This window comes from Lepidochelys olivacea (genome assembly GCF_965140295.1).
Source record: "Lepidochelys olivacea isolate rLepOli2 genome assembly, chromosome: 2".
Taxonomy (NCBI): domain Eukaryota; kingdom Metazoa; phylum Chordata; order Testudines; family Cheloniidae; genus Lepidochelys; species Lepidochelys olivacea.
The window spans coordinates 230,159,736-230,180,380 of record NC_140412.1 but is presented as its reverse complement, the minus strand read 5'-3'; the positions used below and the strand labels follow the sequence as shown (position 1 = coordinate 230,180,380).

Here is a 20,645-nt window from a genome sequence, read left to right as displayed (position 1 = left end):
AGTAAAATTATCCCCCTTGCTTCATGATACTCTCACATTTGGCATCTGGTTTATATTCAGATATTAATTGATCTCTGCTTCCTCTTTTTGCTTTCATTGCAGCTTGTGGTGGCCTTTTCAATGGTTCCTCTGGCACAGTCAGCAGCCCTGCCCATTCATTTACTGATTATCACAACAATATGAACTGCTCATACCACATCACAGTTGGAAACAACAAAGTCGTGGCACTCAAGTATGTAATCCAAGTTCAGCATCTCATTAAGAGGGACAGAAAGGTCTCTGGTTCTGATTTTTTTTTTTAAAAGTATTTTGGTAAAGAGAGTCATTATATATTCTCTTTTCCAATGGAGAACTTGAAGTGGACTAGGAAATGTCCATGTAAAGCATTGAAGCAGACCTTATTATCCCCATAAAAACCAAACTTGTTGAAAACTGTTTGTCTTACAAACTGTCAGTTAGTTATTATTAGCAAGATATCACTGTAATTTTTGCTTCCCACTGTGTCTTGCAAAGGGACTGAATCATCATATAAAATGCTATTCACTCACTGAGCTAAACTTCACCAATTGGCTGCTTTGGGGTAGGTATGAGCTTGTGAATAATGTAAATTAAAATCCTCTTTTGGAAACTAGTGACCTTTTTTTCTTAAAGCCCAGATAATATTCCCTTCCCAGAAATGGCATAATTTAAAAAAGATGTAACAGCCACAAAATATTGCAGTTTAAAATTCTGAAACAAAATAATTCTTGTGTTTTATCAATATTAAAGCTTAGTTTATAGCATTGGGAGAGGAAGGAATTATGAAAAGGTTGCGTATGATTAGAATACATTTGCCCAGCTAAGTAGCATGCTGGCTTGGGGGCTGATTCTGCATTTCATGTACATCCAAAGTGCCCACAGAAGCCGATGGTTTGGCTCTTTGCATAAATGAGTGAGGATACTGATTCTCAAAGAATATGCAAGATCTGCATAGTTCCTGGAAACTATGCTTATGCTCAAACTAAGCTTATGCTCAAATAAATTGGTTAGTCTCTAAGGTGCCACAAGTACTCCTTTTCTTCCTGGAAATGAAGACACCCATGTTGATGCATGCTGGTTATCAAGTTTCACTTCAAGCTTGTCTTGTGAGCATAACTGGCCTGGACATAAATGGGGTCACTAATATCTAAAGGTTTCAGAGTAGCAGCCGTGTTAGTCTGTATCTGCAGAAAGAACAGGAGTACTTGTGGCACCTTCGCGACTAACACATTTATTAGGCCACAAGCTTTCGTGGGCTAGAGCCCACTTCAAAGGATGCATAGAATGGAACATACAGTAAGAAGATATATATATATATATATATATATACACATACAGATAAGTTGGAAGTTGCCATACAAACTGTGAGAGGCTAATTAGTTAAGATAAAACTCTTTCCTGAAGGGCTCCTGCCCACACTTATTGCTGGGAGAAAAACTGATTTTTCAGTTTGATAGCAGTTATGGAAAAAAAATCAGTTTGGGTTTGAATCATGTCTGAAATTTTTTGGAATCTTTGGTGAATCGAAAAAGTCCACTGGGGGTCAAAAGAAATGCTTTGTTCAGCCCAAAATGTTTTGTTTCCAGACATTTTTACAGGGCTAGATTCACAAACCAGGAGGAGGTGTGTCCCCCACACCATACTCTATACCCCCTAAACTATTCACTAACAGTTTTGGATTGACTGAATCTATTTTGCCCAGCTCTACCCACCCTATGCTTGGCTCCGGCCATTACTATTTCCACAAACACCAAAAACCACCCAGCATCTGAATAAAAACAAAACTGCGATAATGTAACCTCCTACATTGTATCTTACAGATTCAATGACTTTCGCCTTGAAGCTTCCTCCTCTTGTTACAAAGATTATGTGGCTGTATATGATGGCTCAGACATCTATGCTCCACTCCTTGGCAAATTCTGCGGCTCAGAACCTCCTCCAACTATTAAGAGCTCCAGCAATGACTTGCTCCTGGTGTTTAAGACTGATTTCTTTGAAGTAGCTGGAGGCTGGAAAGCATCTTTCAGAGAGACAATAGGTAAGAATACTATCCCAGCAAATACTCCCTGTTATCTGAAGGCAAGCCATGTCCTCTGATGAGCAGCTGTTGTAGCCTCTGGCGACAAGGTGGGGCTCTCAGTAGTACAAGTGTTGCTGTAGACATGTTGGTCCCAGGATATGAGAGGGACAGTGCTGGTGAGGTGGCCTGAAGAAGAGTGTTGTGGAGCTCGAAAGCTTGTCTCTCACCAACAGAAGTTAATCCCATAAAAGATATTTCCTCACCCACCTTGTCTCTCTAGCAGCCCAAGTAGACAAGGGTGGACGTAGCTCGCCTTTCACTGTAGTGTGTAGCTACACATGCCGCCACAAGCATAGACATAGCCTTAATTTAACTCTTATCTACGTCGTAAAATGCATAGTTGTCCCTTGAGTGGCAGAAGGCATAGCAGCACTCACATCTCCCGCTTTTGGAGGACCTTATGGATGGACACTGGCACAGCAGCTGGGCTGTAATTCTGCAGCAGGAGGTTAGTGATAGCCTGAAGATAGACACCCTCCCTGCCTCCCCCCGCCCTGCTCTTTGCAGCACTGCCTCCTCCCTCCACCCCCCCCCCCACTTCATACCTTTTTAAAATAAAATACATCAGTGAAGCTTGAGGTGCCCCAACAAATCATTTCACTGACCTCCCCCAATCCTTCAGCCAGCCCAGCCTTGCTCTGTCATCATAATGGAACGAATTGGTTATGTGAGCAAAGTACTGTTTTTATGGGCACCCTAGACAGTGCTCAGGGTAGTTCTTGATTCTTGCTTTGACCAGATGCTTAAATTTTAAAGTCCGTCTCCCTGCCTAGTCTGAAAGGTGATCTTTCTGTAACATCTGAATTGTTGGTAGTGATAAGTTATAAATGATTATCATCTTTAAACTGCTTTAATATAATATCCAATACTTTGTTGCCTAATTAATTCATTCTCTGGACAAAAAAAGACATAATGGCCATGTTTATAAAGCATACACTCAGACACTCCAGAATGAAAGGCCTTGTGGTAGGATAAACATAGCCTTTAGCTGAACCATTGACCCCACCCCCCCAAATAGCTGTTTTTCATTTGTTACAGTCTAAGTATTTAGGGATAAGGAGTATAAGTGGCACCATATCCTTGCCAAACATAGTATTCCCAGGTTTGGCCATTACTGTTATTAACTCCTCTTAGCTTTAGTCTAGTAATTGCTACAGAAAACTTTAAAATTTGCCTGGTGGACTGTTCTCTCATGTAGTCCATCAAATGCGCTTCTGCTAATGTTGTTTCACATAGTGCTCTCTGTGAAAATCTATTAAATACTAGGCATGATTGGTCTCTACTCTTGTGGCTCTGTGCTTCAAAGATGAGATCAGCAGAGACTCCCAAAGCTGTCAGCCTTTGAGGACTGTCTCGGTCCTCAGACTAGCAGGTGGTCAGAAGTTTCTTCAGGCATTGACTGTAGATCAGTGGTTTTAACCCTTTTTTCATTTGCAGACCCCCCAAATTTTTCAAATGGAGGTATAGACCCCTTTAGAAATCTTAGACATAGTCTGCAGACCCCAGGAGTCTGTGGACCATAGGTTGAAAACCACTGTTCTATGCAATGACAAAGTTTTGTGGACCCTTCAGCATAGTCTGCGGACCCCCAGCAGTCTGCAGACCATAATTTGGAAACTGTTGCTCTAGATTTACCTGTATGAGATTCTGCTCAAAAAACACAGTGAAAGATGGACAAACTTTCAGGGATTCTGCGGAAACCTTGATTGTTTCCCCAGGGGAGGATGAGCCTTATATCAATTTAAAAAAGAATCCTTGAGGTATTTCTGGAGGGAGACCTACCCACCTCCCAGGGAGAGGATGGTTGTGGTGTTGCAGGACTAATTCAGAAACTAAAGGAATGGAGCGATATAGGAGTGAAATAGATCTTCATGTAATGTATGTGGGGAGGGGTGTGTGTGTACATGCGGATGTGTGTGCATGCATGCATCTGTGCATATATTGTGGCAAGGCACCTCTTTCACATTGTTAGCCTCAGAGTTTCTCCCTCAGGCAGCGAGGGCCTGGAGTAAATCAGTCCTACTCTGTAGGGTTTTTATTCTTCACTCTGGTTTATTTTTCAGAATGTTTAAAAGTTGGGCCTCAGGGTAGGGCCAAGTAGTTCTCAAAAGCAAAACAACTATATAAAAATGCACAACACAAAAAGGAATACCTTTCCCTACCCCTTCTTCAGGGTGTTGCCTTATTAGGCTGGTTTCTGTGGCCAGTCCTTTACTAAACAGCTGTCAACTTGGCGGTTTTTCCCTATAAGGAGGAGAAAGAGCCTCCCACCCAGGAGAAGCCTTTTCTCTCTGCTGTAACTGGCTTCTCATACCTCCTTCTCTCTCACAAGAAGAGGGGTTTTTAAATGTCATTGGCAGCCCTTAATTGGACTCAGGTGTCTCGAATTAATCTGAGGTAACCTTTTCAGTTTATAGGAAAAAAGGCCTTCAACATTCTGGGGCTTTTATATCTGCCTTCCACAACTCTTGTATATCTGTCAGGTGTGACTTTGTCATAATGTGTATGTGGAGAGTGGCTCTTGATTTTATATCTCTGTCTTGTTTTCCCCCTACCCGTGGGAAGCAAGCTACAAGGAATGAGCCATAGGGTATTTACACAGGATTCTGAAGATCTCGTGTTGGTGGAAAGGGGCCAAGAAATAGAAAATCTTATATATAAAGATTTTAAAGAGTCACAATCCCATAAACCATTACAGCTTGGCTGGGCTGATGCATAGCTCCAGGAAACTTTGTAACACATCTTTGTAATCTGAGCATAAAGAATAATGCTTAAAAATTGAGACAGTAAAGCCACAAACACCAGAGAGCTTTTTATTTTAAATTAGTCTTTAAAGTAACCCCCTCATGTCTGGAAAAAAAAAACATATGGATTTGTAGGAATACAAAAACAGTATCTCTACAACAGCAAATGCAATCAGAGGGCAATTTATGACTGCAAATTACTGCGTGATATCTGTAGGTCAGCTGCAAACATAAATCTCTATTACTCTACAATGAGTACATTATTCTGTGGTTATATTAGAGAAGCACAACTGGATAATGTAATTATTATGCTCTGTTTAATGTTGTTAGTGACCCTGATTATGTCATGGAAAGAGGTGAGTAGAAACCATAAACTCAGTTGCAGAAAACTAAACTTAGCTTATTTCCTTTCTTCATAAACTTTTCAAATTTCATTGCTGATTGGGCTTCTCTTAGGGATGGTGCCAAAAAACTAGGGTTATTTGTAGTTCATCCTTTGTGAATTTTATAGAAAGGTGGTCAACTTGCTCACTGAGGCGGGGAGAGCAATGAAGGGAGGATCAGTAAGTGTTGTAACTCACAAAAACATTGCAGGATGTAGGAAAACTAGGCATCATAGGATCTAAATCCTGAAAATTGAGAAAAATGGCACTGTTTTAATTAAAGCAATTAATTCACATCATTGATGCTGCATCCTCTGCAAGGGTTGAATTCTTTCCATCAGGCACAATCTATTGTGAAAAACAAATCAACAAAAATCATTCATTAGTATTAATTTGGCAGGCCAACCATGCTCAATCTATTATTTAAAATGTATTTCTTTAGAAATATGCAACTGTATGTCTGATGCTACACTGTCAAATCACCACAGCACAAACTACAATCTTTGTCAAAAATATTTTTGTGATCTGACACATTTGGATAAGGAGAATACAAAGCACTCATTACAACCCTGTGTGCTCATCCACTATTATGATTGCCTTGGTGGTTGTTACTCATCATAACTAGAGATGGTCCCAAACCAAACCCCTTAGATCCAAACATAGCTGGTACTGGTGATGGGGGGAGGGGGAGGGAGTCTTCAGAATTTTAACTTTGATGCAGATCTGAATTTCACAGATGGGTCCGATCACTATGATGGACCAAATCAAAACCCCAGAATCAAAAGCCCCTTAACTCTGGGGATGGTTCATAATTTGGATTCAGATCTTGATGTTGTGGTTCACGCTCATCTGTACTGTGATGGGCTGGATATGCTGTCGTGTTAAAAGCACGAATTGAGCAGAGTGGAAGAGCCCAGCCTCTAGGGATTGTCAGCGTACCAGAACTGTAGGAAGGAATGGACAGCTGGGCTCCTTGTGTTGCCTTAGTTAAGTTCTTCTACCTTTCTGTCTTAGTTTCTGGCCCTTAAAACGAAGATAATGATATTTCCCTATGTCACAGAATGAGTGCTTGTCTCTTCAGTGGCTGGGGGAGATAAGCCAATCAGAGGCTAAGGGTTTTGGTCAGATAAGATGCTTCTGGGAGGAAGAGTTTCTCCCACATTGACAAGTAAGGACTGTGTGCACTGGAGCGTGATTGGACCAATGATCCCTTATGTATCCACCCTCTGCAAAAGGGGAAGACTTGACCTGTTCAGGTGAACCTTGCTGTAAAGGGGACTTTTCACATTTACTCTGTAGCATACTGGGACAATCTTGTGTTTAATTTCCTTTTCTAAGTGATAACTGTAGCTTTTGCATAGCAAGGAATGAACCCCTGAAAACCGTTCCTTGCTCTGTAGAGAAAGGAAGTTGTTTATTTAAGACACCATTGCAGCAGTTCTTGATCTTTTCCATACCGGGGCTCCCCTTTCCATTGCAGGATGCTGCTCTCCCCTGGCGCCTCCTTTCCATCTAGCAGGAACACAACCCTCCCTCCCCTGCGCCTCCCATTTAGCAATATTGGAAGAGTGGGGTGAATATGATTCCCCTGGCACCTATTTGTGATTCCTCTTGGGGAGTCGACTGTATTTTCGTTTTAAAATAATTGACCCCTATCCAATGGGGTGTAAAAGCAACCCTATTTAACAGCTTATAATGGTCTCTGCCCAGCAGCTTATCTTTCTTGTTTTCTGTCCTCCTCTACACACTCTGACTGTCTTAGTTATGACAGGTTTCAGAGTAACAGCCGTGTTAGTCTGTATTCGCAAAAAGAAAAGGAGTACTTGTGGCACCTTAGAGACTAACCAACTCATTTGAGCATAAGCTTTCGGGAGCTAGCTCACAAAAGCTTATGCTTCAAATAAATTGGTTAGTCTCTAAGGTGTCACAAGTACTCCTTTTCTTTTTAGTTATGACAGTAAATGCAATGTTCTAAACGATCAAAAGGAGAATTTTAGCAGCTTCTGAAGGTGTGCCATTCTCTTTGGAGCTGGGATTTGCAACAGCATTAACATTCTAAAGGCACGGTGCTGCCCAAGGCTGTGTGAATATGCTGGGAAATGCATGTGACAAGGTAGGGAGCTTCTCCCTCCCTTCCCCATCCAAAACAGCACTAAGTTGCAGGGGAAGAAGGCAGCAAAAATTCCTGTTCATTCTCTATATCCCCAAGAGGCTATAGTCTTACTTGGCTTGGGGACATGGCTAGGCCTCTGTCTTCCCATTGTTTATGGAATCTTCAATAGCAGCTGGTAGAAGTACAGACGGCCTCCTTGTAAAGGACCAGCATGATGTACAACAGAATGCATTTTCCTCCTCGCCAACTTTAGCACCCAGCCCAAGTTCCCAGAGACAACTTTACTCTTTGCCAGCAATCTGTCAGGAGTCCACTATATTCACTGCTGCTTCCACGCTGCCCAATTTTTTTTCCTTGAAGGCCACACAGCTTTTTTTATCCTAATAAATATTTTTAGGAATGGATAATCATTGAAAAACAAAGTGATGGGGAGTAAGACTTTAGAAGGAACACAGTTAGAATAAGAAATCTTTTCCTTTGATCTAAATGCAATCCCTTACTCTATGCATCCAAGTAATTTAGTAAACAACCTAATAATCTATATAACTTTCCTTCCTGACGAAATAATCTGTGGCCCCACTTTCGTAACATAACTCAGTATTATCCCTCAGTGTCCCTTTTCATTTGTTTCCCTTATGTTTACTCTGTTAACTATGTATTAAATCACTTTTTCTTATTTGAAATAAAATATACCAGCAAGGTAGTTGCTAAAAAGCATATGGTTATGGATGTATTTCCCTTAATTGAATGCAAATTTATTTTAACAATATAGTGAAAATCGGCCCACTAGAATTTGTCAGCCTTTTTACTCCCTTATTTTTTATAACCAACACAAAACCTTGGTACATAGAGTTTTAAGCCCAAATTCTGCTCTTTGAGTAGGGTTGCCAACACTCCAGGATTGCCCCGGAGACACCAGGAATGAAAAATTAATTGTTCATTGAAGATTATGTCATGTGATGAAACCTCCAGGAATACATCCAACCTAAATTGGCACCCCTACCTTTGAGATGTGTATCTTAGGTTCCCACTAGCTTCAATGTGTAAGTACCATGGCTCTGATTTTCAGAGGTGCTGAGCACCTGCAGCTCCTGTTGACATCACTTGGAGTTTTGGTTGCTCAGCACCTCTGAAGATTGGGCCCCATATATGCACCTGAAGGCAAAATATAGCTACTGGATTGTGCCATTAGGGGTCATTTATACTCTGTATAAATAATTTCTTACCTCTGACACTAATAACATAATTTATTGCACTAATTTATATAAAATTATTTTAGTAACATCTTGCCACTGGCATTGCTAATCTGCAGTGACAGTTAAATCCTGTGAGTCACAGATTAGCAAAGATGAGACTCAGATTTATAGTGAAAAATTTTTAAGGGGAAATATTTTGTCTCTTGAACAAATAAATCTCATAAGCATGTGTCTTTGACTGTAGCAAGTTAATACTCTTGCTGAATTTGGCCTACCTTCTCATAGCTCCCACAGCTCCAATAAAACTGCAGTGCGTGGCACAGATTTCACAATCCATTTGGTTCAGTTAGACTTTTATCACAGGAGATCAAGGTGGACACACAGTGTGATTCTGTCAGGAGAGACTCAGAAAAAGAGTAGAGATCTGAGTGGAGAAGCTGAACCATAACTCACAGAGCAGTTGTGCTTCACAGAGGTTCTTACAAAAGATTTTCTGGAGGCGGGGGCAGAATTGATCCACAAGCATTTGCACCAAATATCATTTTGTGTGTTGGATTTGAACAAATCCCAACTCGAAGTTCTGATGAAACCACTGAGTTTCACCAGGTTCTGTGTTGAGACCATGCCAAACACTTCAGTACAATGTTATACTTTTGCCTAGGCAGGCTCAAATGGGTCACAGAACTTCCAAGGCATATGTAACAAACCTGAAATCATGCACATTTTGTGTGTTTGGGGTTTAATTGTGTGAACACTTTACATAGCTGTACTTAGAAGCATTTAAAAACAGAGTGGTGGCTTTGGGTCTGATGCTGTTCCTATCAAATTCAATGGCAAATCTCCCATTGATTTCAAAGATAGCAAGATCCAATCTTCTATCTTGTGTAAGGATGAGCTTGGTCTCTAATATATTGTCCACATTAAGTCCCCTCTCAGTACCAAATATATTTTCCAAAAGGAAAAAGGTAGTTTTACACACATACATTCACAAGAATACAAGAAATTTGTTAGTTTAAGGTGCCACAGGTACTCCTGGTTTTTTTGCGGATACAGACTCACACGGCTGCTATTCTGAAGTAATGTGGAGTAATCCCAATACCCACCTATTTGCTAAATTTCTCACCATGGCTGACATTGTTACTAAATTAAAAAAACAAACAAACAGCTTCATAGACCTGGATTCATTCTGAAGTCCACTACTGCTACCACTAGTGTACCTGTTCATCACTGAGGCCACAATCCTACCACTGATTTCTTGTGCATGTACCTGGGGTCAAGATACAGTCCCATCTACTTCACTGACACTCCGCACATGGGCCTGTCTGTACAGATCCAATTGCAGGATCAGAGCCATTACATATTACAGTGATAAGTGCAATAGAAAAACCAAAAACAGATCTGGACTCCCCTGGTTTTTACAGTCCTGTTAATTCCCTTTTAATACTAACTGATCTTGAAAATGAGGCATTGTTTTTGTGTTTATTTGTTCAATGTTACTGCTGGTCTAGATATTATCCCAATTACAGTTTTGAAATACACCTTCAGAAGGATACAGAAATACACCATGCCATGTTCAATATGGTTCATTGCAATGTCAGTCATACTTTACATTAGGGATACACTTACAAATCATTTATAAAGAGTTATCATTAATATATGTTTTACTAATTAGTCAGTCAGTTGTTCTAGATTGTTGCAATGTCCAGCAGGTAAATATCTTGCTTATAAAAGGGATATGTGTGCCCATAGGGGTACACAAAGGTCTTCTAGGGGATACATCTTCTCATCTAGATATTTGTCAAGTTTTACAACAGACTACTTAAAAAGCACTAGTGAAGTCAGTACAAACTAAAATTTCATTCAAACAATGACTTGTTTACACTGCTCTATGTACTATACATTGACATGTAAGTACAATAGTTATATTCCAATTGATTTATTTTATAATTCTATGGTAAAAATGAGAAAGTAAGCAATTTTTCAGTAATGGTGTGCTGTGACACTTTTGCTTAAAAAATCAGACATAAAAATACAAGTAGTTTTTCAGTGAGGTGAAGCTAGGGGTACACAAGACAAGTCAGCCTCCTGAAAGGAGTACAGTAGCCTGGAAAGGTTGAGAACCACTGATTTATAACACCACCTGATCTGTTTATAACCCAAACAAATCATGTCATGTTTATAATAACTATTCACAGTGTATTAACTCTTTCTGCTCTGTTTATAAATATACCTTTGTTACTGCAATATGTGTGAAGAAATAACTATTCAGAAGCATGCATTTGTGAGACAGCTGAATAAGTTTGGCAGTGCACTCCATTGCCCAGTTAGAATACATCCTTTAAATGTGTTTGAAGCACACATAGTTGTCCTTTAGCTCAATAGTACATGCACCTCTCAGAAATGCCAGCTATTTAAGATCTATACCATTTCTTCTCCCAAAGCAAAACAAACCCAAAAATGTTCAGCATGCACAAATGGCTCCACGCTGGGTAGATGAGAAAAGGAGAAGCGGACAGTTAAAGAACAGATTACTGGCTCCTCAGAAAGAATGGGCAGCTGAAAAATCTCTCATGGACATATGTGATTGGTCATCAATAGCAACTTTGTAATGATGAGGTAGAGTGGGAGGAGAAGAGGGAGGCCCAAAACAAAGAACTCAGACACCTGGGGCAGATCCTCAGCAGATATAAAACTTGTCACTGCTCCATTGAACTGAAGAAAAACCTACCTTAGATAAATAGCTTTTCAACAAATACTGCTCTGCATTTTGCTTGATGCAGGCTACTTGACATCTTGGCTGGTTTCCATTTTAGATATCCATGAAGTTGTTATAATATTCTGTAAATTTCTCCACTTATCTCAAATCAGTTTGAGCAGACTAAGCATTATAAACACTATTGATGAAAAAGCTGTTTTATTAACTGCAAAATACATCGTTCTTAATTTATCCCCTCACAAGTGCCATATCAGCTATTCTAGCCAGGATGAATTTACTGTAATAAGAGTGTAGGGTCTGTTTTCCCCTTTGTGTCAGTGCATTTCATACTGTATACCCATGGCTAGCTGCTTTTCCATTATTCATATTTTGCTATCATGGGACTTCTTTTGATACCAGCACCATGCTCAATGAAGTGCACCATCATAAGGCCCGAATTTCCTTTCTCCCAGTGTAGCACAAACAAATGGAAGCTAATAACTATAGGAAAAGATGGCTCCATTACCGAGGAGTAGCGTGCTAGCAAATCTGACAACTGTGAGTGCTGTGTGAGTTAGTCTATCTTCTATGTTCACTCATGACTCAATCCCATTGGCTTCCATGGGACCACGTACTTACTTAAAATTGAGTAAAAAGAAAAGGAGTACTTGTGGCACCTTAGAGACTAACCAATTTATTTGAGCATAAGCTTTCGTGAGCTACAGCTCACTTCTTCGGATGCATACTGTGGAAAGTGTAGAAGATCTTCTTATACACACAAAGCATGAAAAAATACCTCCCCCCACCCCACACTCCTGCTGGTAATAGCTCATCTAAAGTGACCACTCTCCTTACAATGTGTATGATAATGAAGGTGGGCCATTTCCAGCACAAATCAAGGGTTTAACAAGAATGTCTGGGGGGGTTGGAAAAAACAAGGGGAAACAGGGTACCTTGCATAATGACTAAGCCACTCCCAGTCTCTATTTAAGCCTAAATTAATAGTATCCAATTTGCAAATGAATTCCAATTCAGCAGTTTCTCGCTGGAGTCTGGATTTGAAGATTTTTTGTTTTAAGATAGCGACCTTCATGTCTGTAATTGCGTGACCAGAGAGACTGAAGTGTTCTCCGACTGGTTTATGAATGTTATAATTCTTGACATCTGATTTGTGTCCATTTATTCTTTTACGTAGAGACTGTCCAGTTTGACCAATGTACATGGCAGAGGGGCATTGCTGGCACATGATGCCATATATAACATTGGTGGATGTGCAGGTGAACGAGCCTCTGATAGTGTGGCTGATGTTATTAGGCCCTGTGATGGTGTCCCCTGAATAGATATGTGGGCACAGTTGGCAACGGGCTTTGTTGCAAGGGTAGGTTCCTGGGTTAGTGGTTCTGTTGTGTGGTATGTGGTTGCTGGTGAGTATTTGCTTCAGGTTGGGGGGCTGTCTGTAAGCAAGGACTGGCCTGTCTCCCAAGATCTGTGAGGGATCGTCCTTCAGGATAGGTTGTAGATTCTTGATGATGCGTTGAGAGGTTTTAGTTGGGGGCTGAAGGTGATGGCTAGTGGCATTCTGTTACTTTCTTTGTTGGGCCTGTCCTGGTGTAGGTGACTTCTGGGTATTCTGGCTCTGTCAATCTGTTTCTTCACTTCAGCAGGTGGATACTGTAGTTGTAAGAATGCTTCATAGAAATCTTGAAGGTGTTTGTCTCTGTCTGAGGGATTGGAGCAAATGCGGTTATAGCTTAGAGCTTGGCTGTAGACAATGGATCGTGTGATGTGGTCCTAATGAAAGCTGGAGGCATGTAGATAAGTATAGTGGTCAGTAGGTTTCCGGTATAGGGTGGTGTTTATGTGACCATTGTTTATTAGCACTGTAGTGTCCAGGAAGTGGATCTCTTGTGTGGACTGGACCAGGCTGAGGTTGATGGAGGGATGGAAATTGTTGAAATCATGGTGGAATTCCTCAAGGGCTTCTTTTCCATGGGTCCAGATGATGATGATGTCATCAATATAGCGCAAGTAGAGTAGGGGCATTAGAACAACGCTTCCTCAGCTCTCGTCCCCTAAGTCAGCCATAAAAATGTTGGCATACTGTGGGGCCATGCGGGTACCCATAGCAGTGCCGCTGATCTGAAAGTATACATTGTCCCCAAATGTAAAATAGTTATGGGTAAGGACAAAGTCACAAAGTTCAGCCACCAGGTTAGCCGTGACATTATCGGGGATAGTGTTCTTGACGGCTTGTAGTCCATCTTTGTGTGGAATGTTGGTGTAGAGGGCTTCTACATCCATAGTGGCCAGGATGGTGTTATCAGGAAGATCACCGATGGATTGTAGTTTCCTCAGGAAGTCAGTGGTGTCTTGAAGGTAGCTGGGAGTGCTGGTAGCGTAGGGCCTGAGGAGGGAGACTACATAGCCAGACAATCCTGCTGTCAGGGTGCCAATGCCTGAGATGATGGGGCGCCCAGGATTTCCAGGTTTATGGATCTTGGGTAGTAGATAGAATATCCCAGTTCAGGGTTCCAGGGGTGTGTCTGTGCGGATTTGATCTTGTGCTTTTTCAGGCAGTTTCTTGAGCAAATGCTGTAGTTGCTTTTGGTAATTCTCAGTGGGATCAGAGGGTAATGGCTTGTAGAAAGTGGTGTTGGAGAGCTGCCGAGCAGCCTCTTGTTCATATTCCGACCTATTCATGATGACAACAGCACCTCCTTTGTCAACCTTTTTGATTATGATGTCAGTTGTTTCTGAGGCTGTGGATGGCATTGTGTTCCGCATGGCTGAGGTTATGGGGCAAGTGATGCTGCTTTTCCACAATTTCAGCCTGTGCACGTCAGCAGAAGCACTCTATGTAGAAGTCCAGTCTGCTGTTTCGACCTTCAGGAGGAGTCCTCCTAGAATCCTTCTTTTTGTAGTGTTGGTAGGGAGGTCTCTGTGGATTAGTATGTTGTTCAGAGGTATGTTGGAAATATTCCTTGAGTCGGAGACATCGAAAATAGGATTCCAGGTCACCACAGAACTGTATCATGTTCGTGGGGGTGGAGGGGCAGAAGGAGAGGCCCCGAGATAGGACAGCTGCTTCTGCTGGGCTAAGAGTATAGTTGGATAGGTTAACAATATTGCTGGGTGGGTTGAGGGAACCATTGCTGTGGCCCCTTGTGGCATGCAGTAGTTTAGAAAGTTTAGTGTCCTTTTTCTTTTGTAGAGAAGCAAAGTGTGTGTTGTAAATGGCTTGTCTAGTTCTAGTAAAGTCCAGCCATGAGGAAGTTTGTGTAGAAGGTTGGTTTTTTATGAGAGTATCCATTTTTGAGAGCTCATTCTTTATCTTTCCCTGTTTGCTGTAGAGGATGTTGATCAGGTGGTTCCGCAGTTTCTTTGAGAGCGTGTGGCACAAGCTGTCAGCATAGTCTGTGTGGTATGTAGATTGTAATGGATTTTTTAACTTCATCATCTGGAAGAATGGAAATGAAGCCCTTGACGAATTCCAACATGATTTCAACAATTTCCATCCCACCATCAACCTCAGCCTGGTCCAGTCCACACAAGAGATCCACTTCTTAGACACAACAGTGCTAATAAACAATGGTCACATAAACACCACCCTATACCGGAAACCTACTGATCGCTATTCCTACCTACATGCCTCCAGCTTTCACCCTGACCACACCACACGATCCATTGTCTACAGCCAAGCTCTGCGATACAACCGCATTTGCTCCAACCCCTCAGACAGAGACAAACACCTACAAGATCTCTATTAAGCATTCCTACAACTACAATACCCACCTGCGGAAGTGAAGAAACAGATTGATAGAGCCAGAAGAGTTCCCAGAAGTCACCTACTACAGGACAGGCCTAACAAAGAAAATAACAGAACGCCACTAGCCGTCAACTTCAGCCCCCAACTAAAACCTCTCCAACGCATTATTAAGGATCTACAACCTATCCTGAAGGATGACCCAACATCTCACAAATCTTGGGAGACAGGCCAGTCCTTGCCTACAGACAGCCCCCCAACCTGAAGCAAATACTCACCAGCAACCACATACCACACAACAGAACCACTAACCCAGGAACCTACCCTTGCAACAAAGCCCGTTGCCAACTGTGCCCACATATCTATTCAGGGGACACCATCACAGGGCCTAATAACATCAGCCACACTATCAGAGGCTCGTTCACCTGCACATCCACCAATGTTATATATGGCATCATGTGCCAGCAATGCCCCTCTGCCATGTACATTGGTCAAACTGGACAGTCTCTACGTAAAAGAATAAATGGGCACAAATCAGATGTCAAGAATTATAACAGTCATAAACCAGTCGGAGAACACTTCAATCTCTCTGGTCACGCGGTTACAGACATGAAAGTCATAGAATCATAGAATATCAGGGTTGGAAGGGACCCCAGAAGGTCATCTAGTCCAACCCCCTGCTCAAAGCAGGACCAATTCCCAGTTAAATCATCCCAGCCAGGGCTTTGTCAAGCCTGACCTTAAAAACCTCTAAGGAAGGAGATTCTACCACCTCCCTAGGTAACGCATTCCAGTGTTTCACCACCCTCTTAGTGAAAAAGTTTTTCCTAATATCCAATCTAAACCTCCCCCACTGCAACTTGAGACCATTACTCCTCGTTCTGTCATCTGCTACCATTGAGAACAGTCTAGAGCCATCCTCTTTGGAACCCCCTTTCAGGTAGTTGAAAGCAGCTATCAAATCCCCCCTCATTCTTCTCTTCTGCAGGCTGAACAATCCCAGCTCCCTCAGCCTCTCCTCATAACTCATGTGTTCCAGACCCCTAATCATTTTTGTTGCCCTTCGCTGGACTCTCTCCAATTTATCCACATCCTTCTTGAAGTGTGGGGCCCAAAACTGGACACAGTACTCCAGATGAGGCCTCACCAATGTCGAATAGAGGGGAACGATCACGTCCCTCGATCTGCTCGCTATGCCCCTACTTATACATCCCAAAATGCCATTGGCCTTCTTGGCAACAAGGGCACACTGCTGACTCATATCCAGCTTCTCGTCCACTGTCACCCCTAGGTCCTTTTCTGCAGAACTGCTGCCTAGCCATTCGGTCCCTAGTCTGTAGCTGTGCATTGGGTTCTTCCGTCCTAAGTGCAGGACCCTGCACTTATCCTTATTGAACCTCATCAGATTCCTTTTGGCCCAATCCTCCAATTTGTCTAGGTCCTTCTGTATCCTATCCCTCCCCTCCAGCGTATCTACCACTCCTCCCAGTTTAGTATCATCCGCAAATTTGCTGAGAGTGCAATCCACACCATCCTCCAGATCATTTATGAAGATATTGAATAAAACCGGCCCCAGGACCGACCCCTGGGGCACTCCACTGGATACCGGCTGCCAACTAGACATGGAGCCATTGATCACTACCCGTTGAGCCCGACATTTTAGCCAGCTTTCTACCCACCTTATAGTGCATTCATCCAGCCCATACTTCCTTAACTTGCTGACAAGAATACTATGGGAGACCATGTCAAAAGCTTTGCTAAAGTCAAGAAACAATACATCCACTGCTTTCCCTTCATCCACAGAACCAGTAATCTCATCATAAAAGGCGATTAGATTAGTCAGGCATGACCTTCCCTTGGTGAATCCATGCTGGCTGTTCCTGATCACTTTCCTCTCATGCAAGTGCTTCAGGATTGATTCTTTGAGGACCTGCTCCATGATTTTTCCAGGGACTGAGGTGAGGCTGACTGGCCTGTAGTTCCCAGGATCATCCTTCTTCCCTTTTTTAAAGATTGGCACTACATTAGCCTTTTTCCAGTCATCCGGGACTTCCCCGGTTCGCCACGAGTTTTCAAAGATAATGGCCAGTGGCTCTGCAATCACAGCCGCCAATTCCTTCAGCACTCTCGGATGCAACTCGTCCGGCCCCATGGACTTGTGCACGTCCAGCTTTTCTAAATAGTCCCTAACCGCCTCTATCTCCACAGAGGGCTGGCCATCTCTTCCGCATTTTGTGATGCCCAGCGCAGCAGTCTGGGAGCTGACCTTGTTAGTGAAAACAGAGGCAAAAAAAGCATTGAGTACATTGTCTCTATTTTACAACAAAAAAACTTCAAATCCAGACTCCAGCAAGAAACTGCTGAATTGGAATTCATTTGCAAATTGGATACAATTAACTTAGGCTTGAATAGAGACTGGGAGTGGCTTAGTCATTATGCAAGGTAGCCTATTTCCCCTTGTTTTTTCCAACCCCCCCAGACGTTCTTGTTAAACCCTGGATTTGTGCTGGAAATGGCCCACCTTCATTATCATACACATTGTAAGGAGAGTGGTCACTTTAGATAAGCTATTACCAGCAGGAGAGTGGGATGGGGGGAGGTATTTTTTCATGCTTTGTATGTATAAGAAGATCTTCTACACTTTCCACAGTATGCATCCGATGAAGTGAGCTGTAGCTCACGAAAGCTTATGCTCAAATAAATTGATTAGTCTCTAAGGTGCCACAAGTACTCCTTTTCTTTTTGCGAATACAGACTAACACGGCTGTTACTCTGAAACCTTAAAATTGAGTATGTCTTTAAGTGCTTTAGTAGATGAGGGCCAAAGTACTTAGCTTCTTGCAGGATCAAGCCCTAATAAACTTTATTTCAAAAAGTATAATTTATTCTGAAAAAGTACAAACAGTGAGAAGAATGTAGCAAAGAAGCACCCCATCCCACAAGCACTGTCACCTTTGATGATTTAGTCTTCCTAAGTATCTTTTTTGGCTCATAATTAATTGGTCCCATTTCCCCTCTCTTTGTTCTAAAGTTCTGCATTAGAAATACAGTTATTTTAGGACTCGTCCAAATGTGTGATTCTTTAGTACACAAAGCTGGATTAGATCCAACTAATCCTTGTCTTTTTCATTCTGTTCCTATTATAAGTGTTCCCTATTCATTACTAGTGATAAAGAAGTCTACAGCGCCTCAGTGGAATAGGATTTTTTTTTTTTTAAATCAGCTTCTGTTTGTGTGGAGTTTTCCCAGCTTCAGTTGGAACAGCAGGATGACTTTTATACTTAGTCACACTGGTTTAATTATTACAGTCTTGCAGAACTCTTGCCCCTAGCACATGGATACTGATGCAATACTGGTGACTGGAGGCTGATTTTACTCCAGAACTATCCCTTTGCAACACTAGCTCAGGCAGTGTCTAGAGTTATATGCTTGGAAATGTATCAGTGTGTCAAGGTTAAGACATCCGCTGTCCGGAAGAAAGTCATATTTTACACATGCAAATGCGATTCTGGATCTAACTACATTTGGTTGCTTTGCCACAAAAAGTAAATTATTTTGCATATCTTACTGTTGTAAAAGCATTCATTGTGGGAGATGATCGACTGTTATTGCCTATCTTGCAAACTTTTCAGGCATTCTTTATGAGACTAGCAAAAGCGTTAGCGATGCCTACTATATTCCAGTGTGTGAGTTAGATAATCGAACAAGAAACCCCAAAGAGATCAGAGAAAGATGCATGATTTTAACAAGCTGGTCAATTTTAACTAGTGCCTTGTGAACCAGTCAAGCACCAGGAAACTAGAATATAGAAAAGATGCAAGCAAATGTCTCTGCAAATATTCTGTACTTTTTACTTGGGTTGGGAATGGATTAGAGGTTAATAGAGGAGTGTCCAATCTACTGGATAATCATCTATGTCTAAAAGCCACTTGACTCAGCACAATTTTTTTTTTTATAAATTATAGGGACAAATTTTCAAATCTGGGTAACTAAAGTTAAGGACATAGATATCTAATTAAAAGTGGCCTGATTTTCAAAGGTGCTGTGCAGGTGCAAGACCTCCTGAAATTCAGCACTTCTGAAAATCAGGCCGTGTGTAATCCTGTGCATGGACCTCATAAGTCACTTTAAGCACCCAGATCTGAAAATCTGGAAAAGAGTGTACTACCTCCACATAGATGGGGGAAGGGTATCATTAACTAGATTTTCAAAGTCAAAGTGCCCTCTGCTGTCCAAAGAATTCTTTCTAGACGATGGATAAAAAGTCCATTTGAAAGAACTACTGCTTTTTCCACGCTTTATGTAAGAAACTGAGCAGCTGGTAAGAATTACATTGAAGTGTAATAGCCCACCTTAATTGATTAGTCTTGTTAGAGTTGGTATGGCAACACCCATTTTTTTCATGTTCTCTGTATTGTGACAAAGCTCTGTCCTTGCCTCCATGGGTTCCGCATTTCCTGGCGGATTTCGCTAGCCTCAGAGGCTCACTGTGACCCTCCACGTAACCCTTCTCTCTCTAGGGACAAGGGTCACAGTCTACTGAGCCATTTTCATCATAAGCCAGCAAGGGAGGTGAGGAGAAGTTATCCTTCCTGACACAGTCTCTGTTGTCTCAGTGATTAATCAGGGGGCAAAGGTGAGGGGAGGGGAGCCCGGGCCCACTCTCTACTCCGGGCTCCAGCCCAGGGACCCTAATAGTATTAGCTATGGTAGCTGACCTTTTACAAACAGGACATGTACAATTCCCTGGGCTACTTCCCCCACAGCAGCCCTCACTTCCTCAAGATCCACTTCACCCTTACCTCAGGGCCTCCTTCCTTGTGCCTGATATGGTGTATACTACTCAGCCTCTCCAACAGCGCAACTTCCTCCCACAGCTCCTGACATGCACCCCCACCTGACTAACTGGGAGGCTTTTAACTAGTTTCAGCCAGCCCCTGATTGGCTTTAGGTGTCCCAATCAACCTACCATTCTCCCTGCCTTCTGGAAAGTTCTTAATTGGCCCCAGGTATCTTAATTGACCTGAAGCAGCTGCCATTTCACTTATCCTGGTATCAGGGATTTGTTTAGCCTGGAGCTAATATATCTATCTCCCTCTACTTTTCTATAGCCATCTGCCCTTGCCCTGTCACAGTGTGTATATATATATCTCTTCCTATTGTATTTTCCACTGCATGTGTCTGATGAAGTGGGTTTTAGCCCACAAAAGCTTATGCCCAAATAAATTTGTTAGTCTTTAAGGTGCCACAAGTACTCCTTGTTCTTTATGCTTCTTTTGTTTTTCTGTCCTCTACCTCCCTGCTTCCTTTTCAAAAAGCTTTTTAAAGTACAACGTTTTCAAAAGTGTTTAGTAATGGATGCTCAGTGAGAGGCACCTTAATGGGGCCTGATCATCAGGAAGTGCTGAGCACCCACCCTCTGAAAATCAAGTTCCTTTATGGTGTGTCTAACTAAGAACTCAAAACCTGAGGCACCAAGAATAACTTGTCTCTTTTGAAAACCATGGTCTCCATTCCTGTTCTTATTTCTCTAGAAGCTTCTTTGGAGACTGGGAAGGTCAGACTGTCTTTTCAAGAAGTCAGATAACATCCTCTCACACTAAGCAGATGGTTTCAAATATGTCTTTATTTACTATATTCATATTGGGTGACA

At 42.0% G+C, this 20,645-nt stretch overlaps 1 protein-coding gene and 1 long non-coding RNA gene across 3 annotated transcripts in view; one reads left to right on the top strand and one right to left on the bottom strand.

Moving 5' to 3' along the window:
- The window catches only part of CUBN (cubilin), a 227,628-nt gene that overhangs the window by 196,554 nt on the left and 10,429 nt on the right, over positions 1-20,645 (top strand). For both annotated transcript variants that reach the window (XM_084618746.1, XM_084618745.1), the window contains 2 exons: positions 103-232; positions 1,839-2,056. In XM_084618746.1, the coding sequence (XP_084474872.1) occupies positions 103-232; positions 1,839-2,056 (348 nt within the window). The remainder of the gene's footprint in view (positions 1-102; positions 233-1,838; positions 2,057-20,645) is intronic.
- The window catches only part of LOC311515564, a 33,003-nt gene continuing 17,277 nt past the window's right edge, over positions 4,920-20,645 (bottom strand). The window contains exons 2-3 of the long non-coding RNA XR_014710179.1: positions 8,810-8,925; positions 4,920-5,573 (exon numbers count right to left, since the gene is read on the bottom strand). This is a non-coding gene — a long non-coding RNA (uncharacterized lncRNA). The remainder of the gene's footprint in view (positions 5,574-8,809; positions 8,926-20,645) is intronic.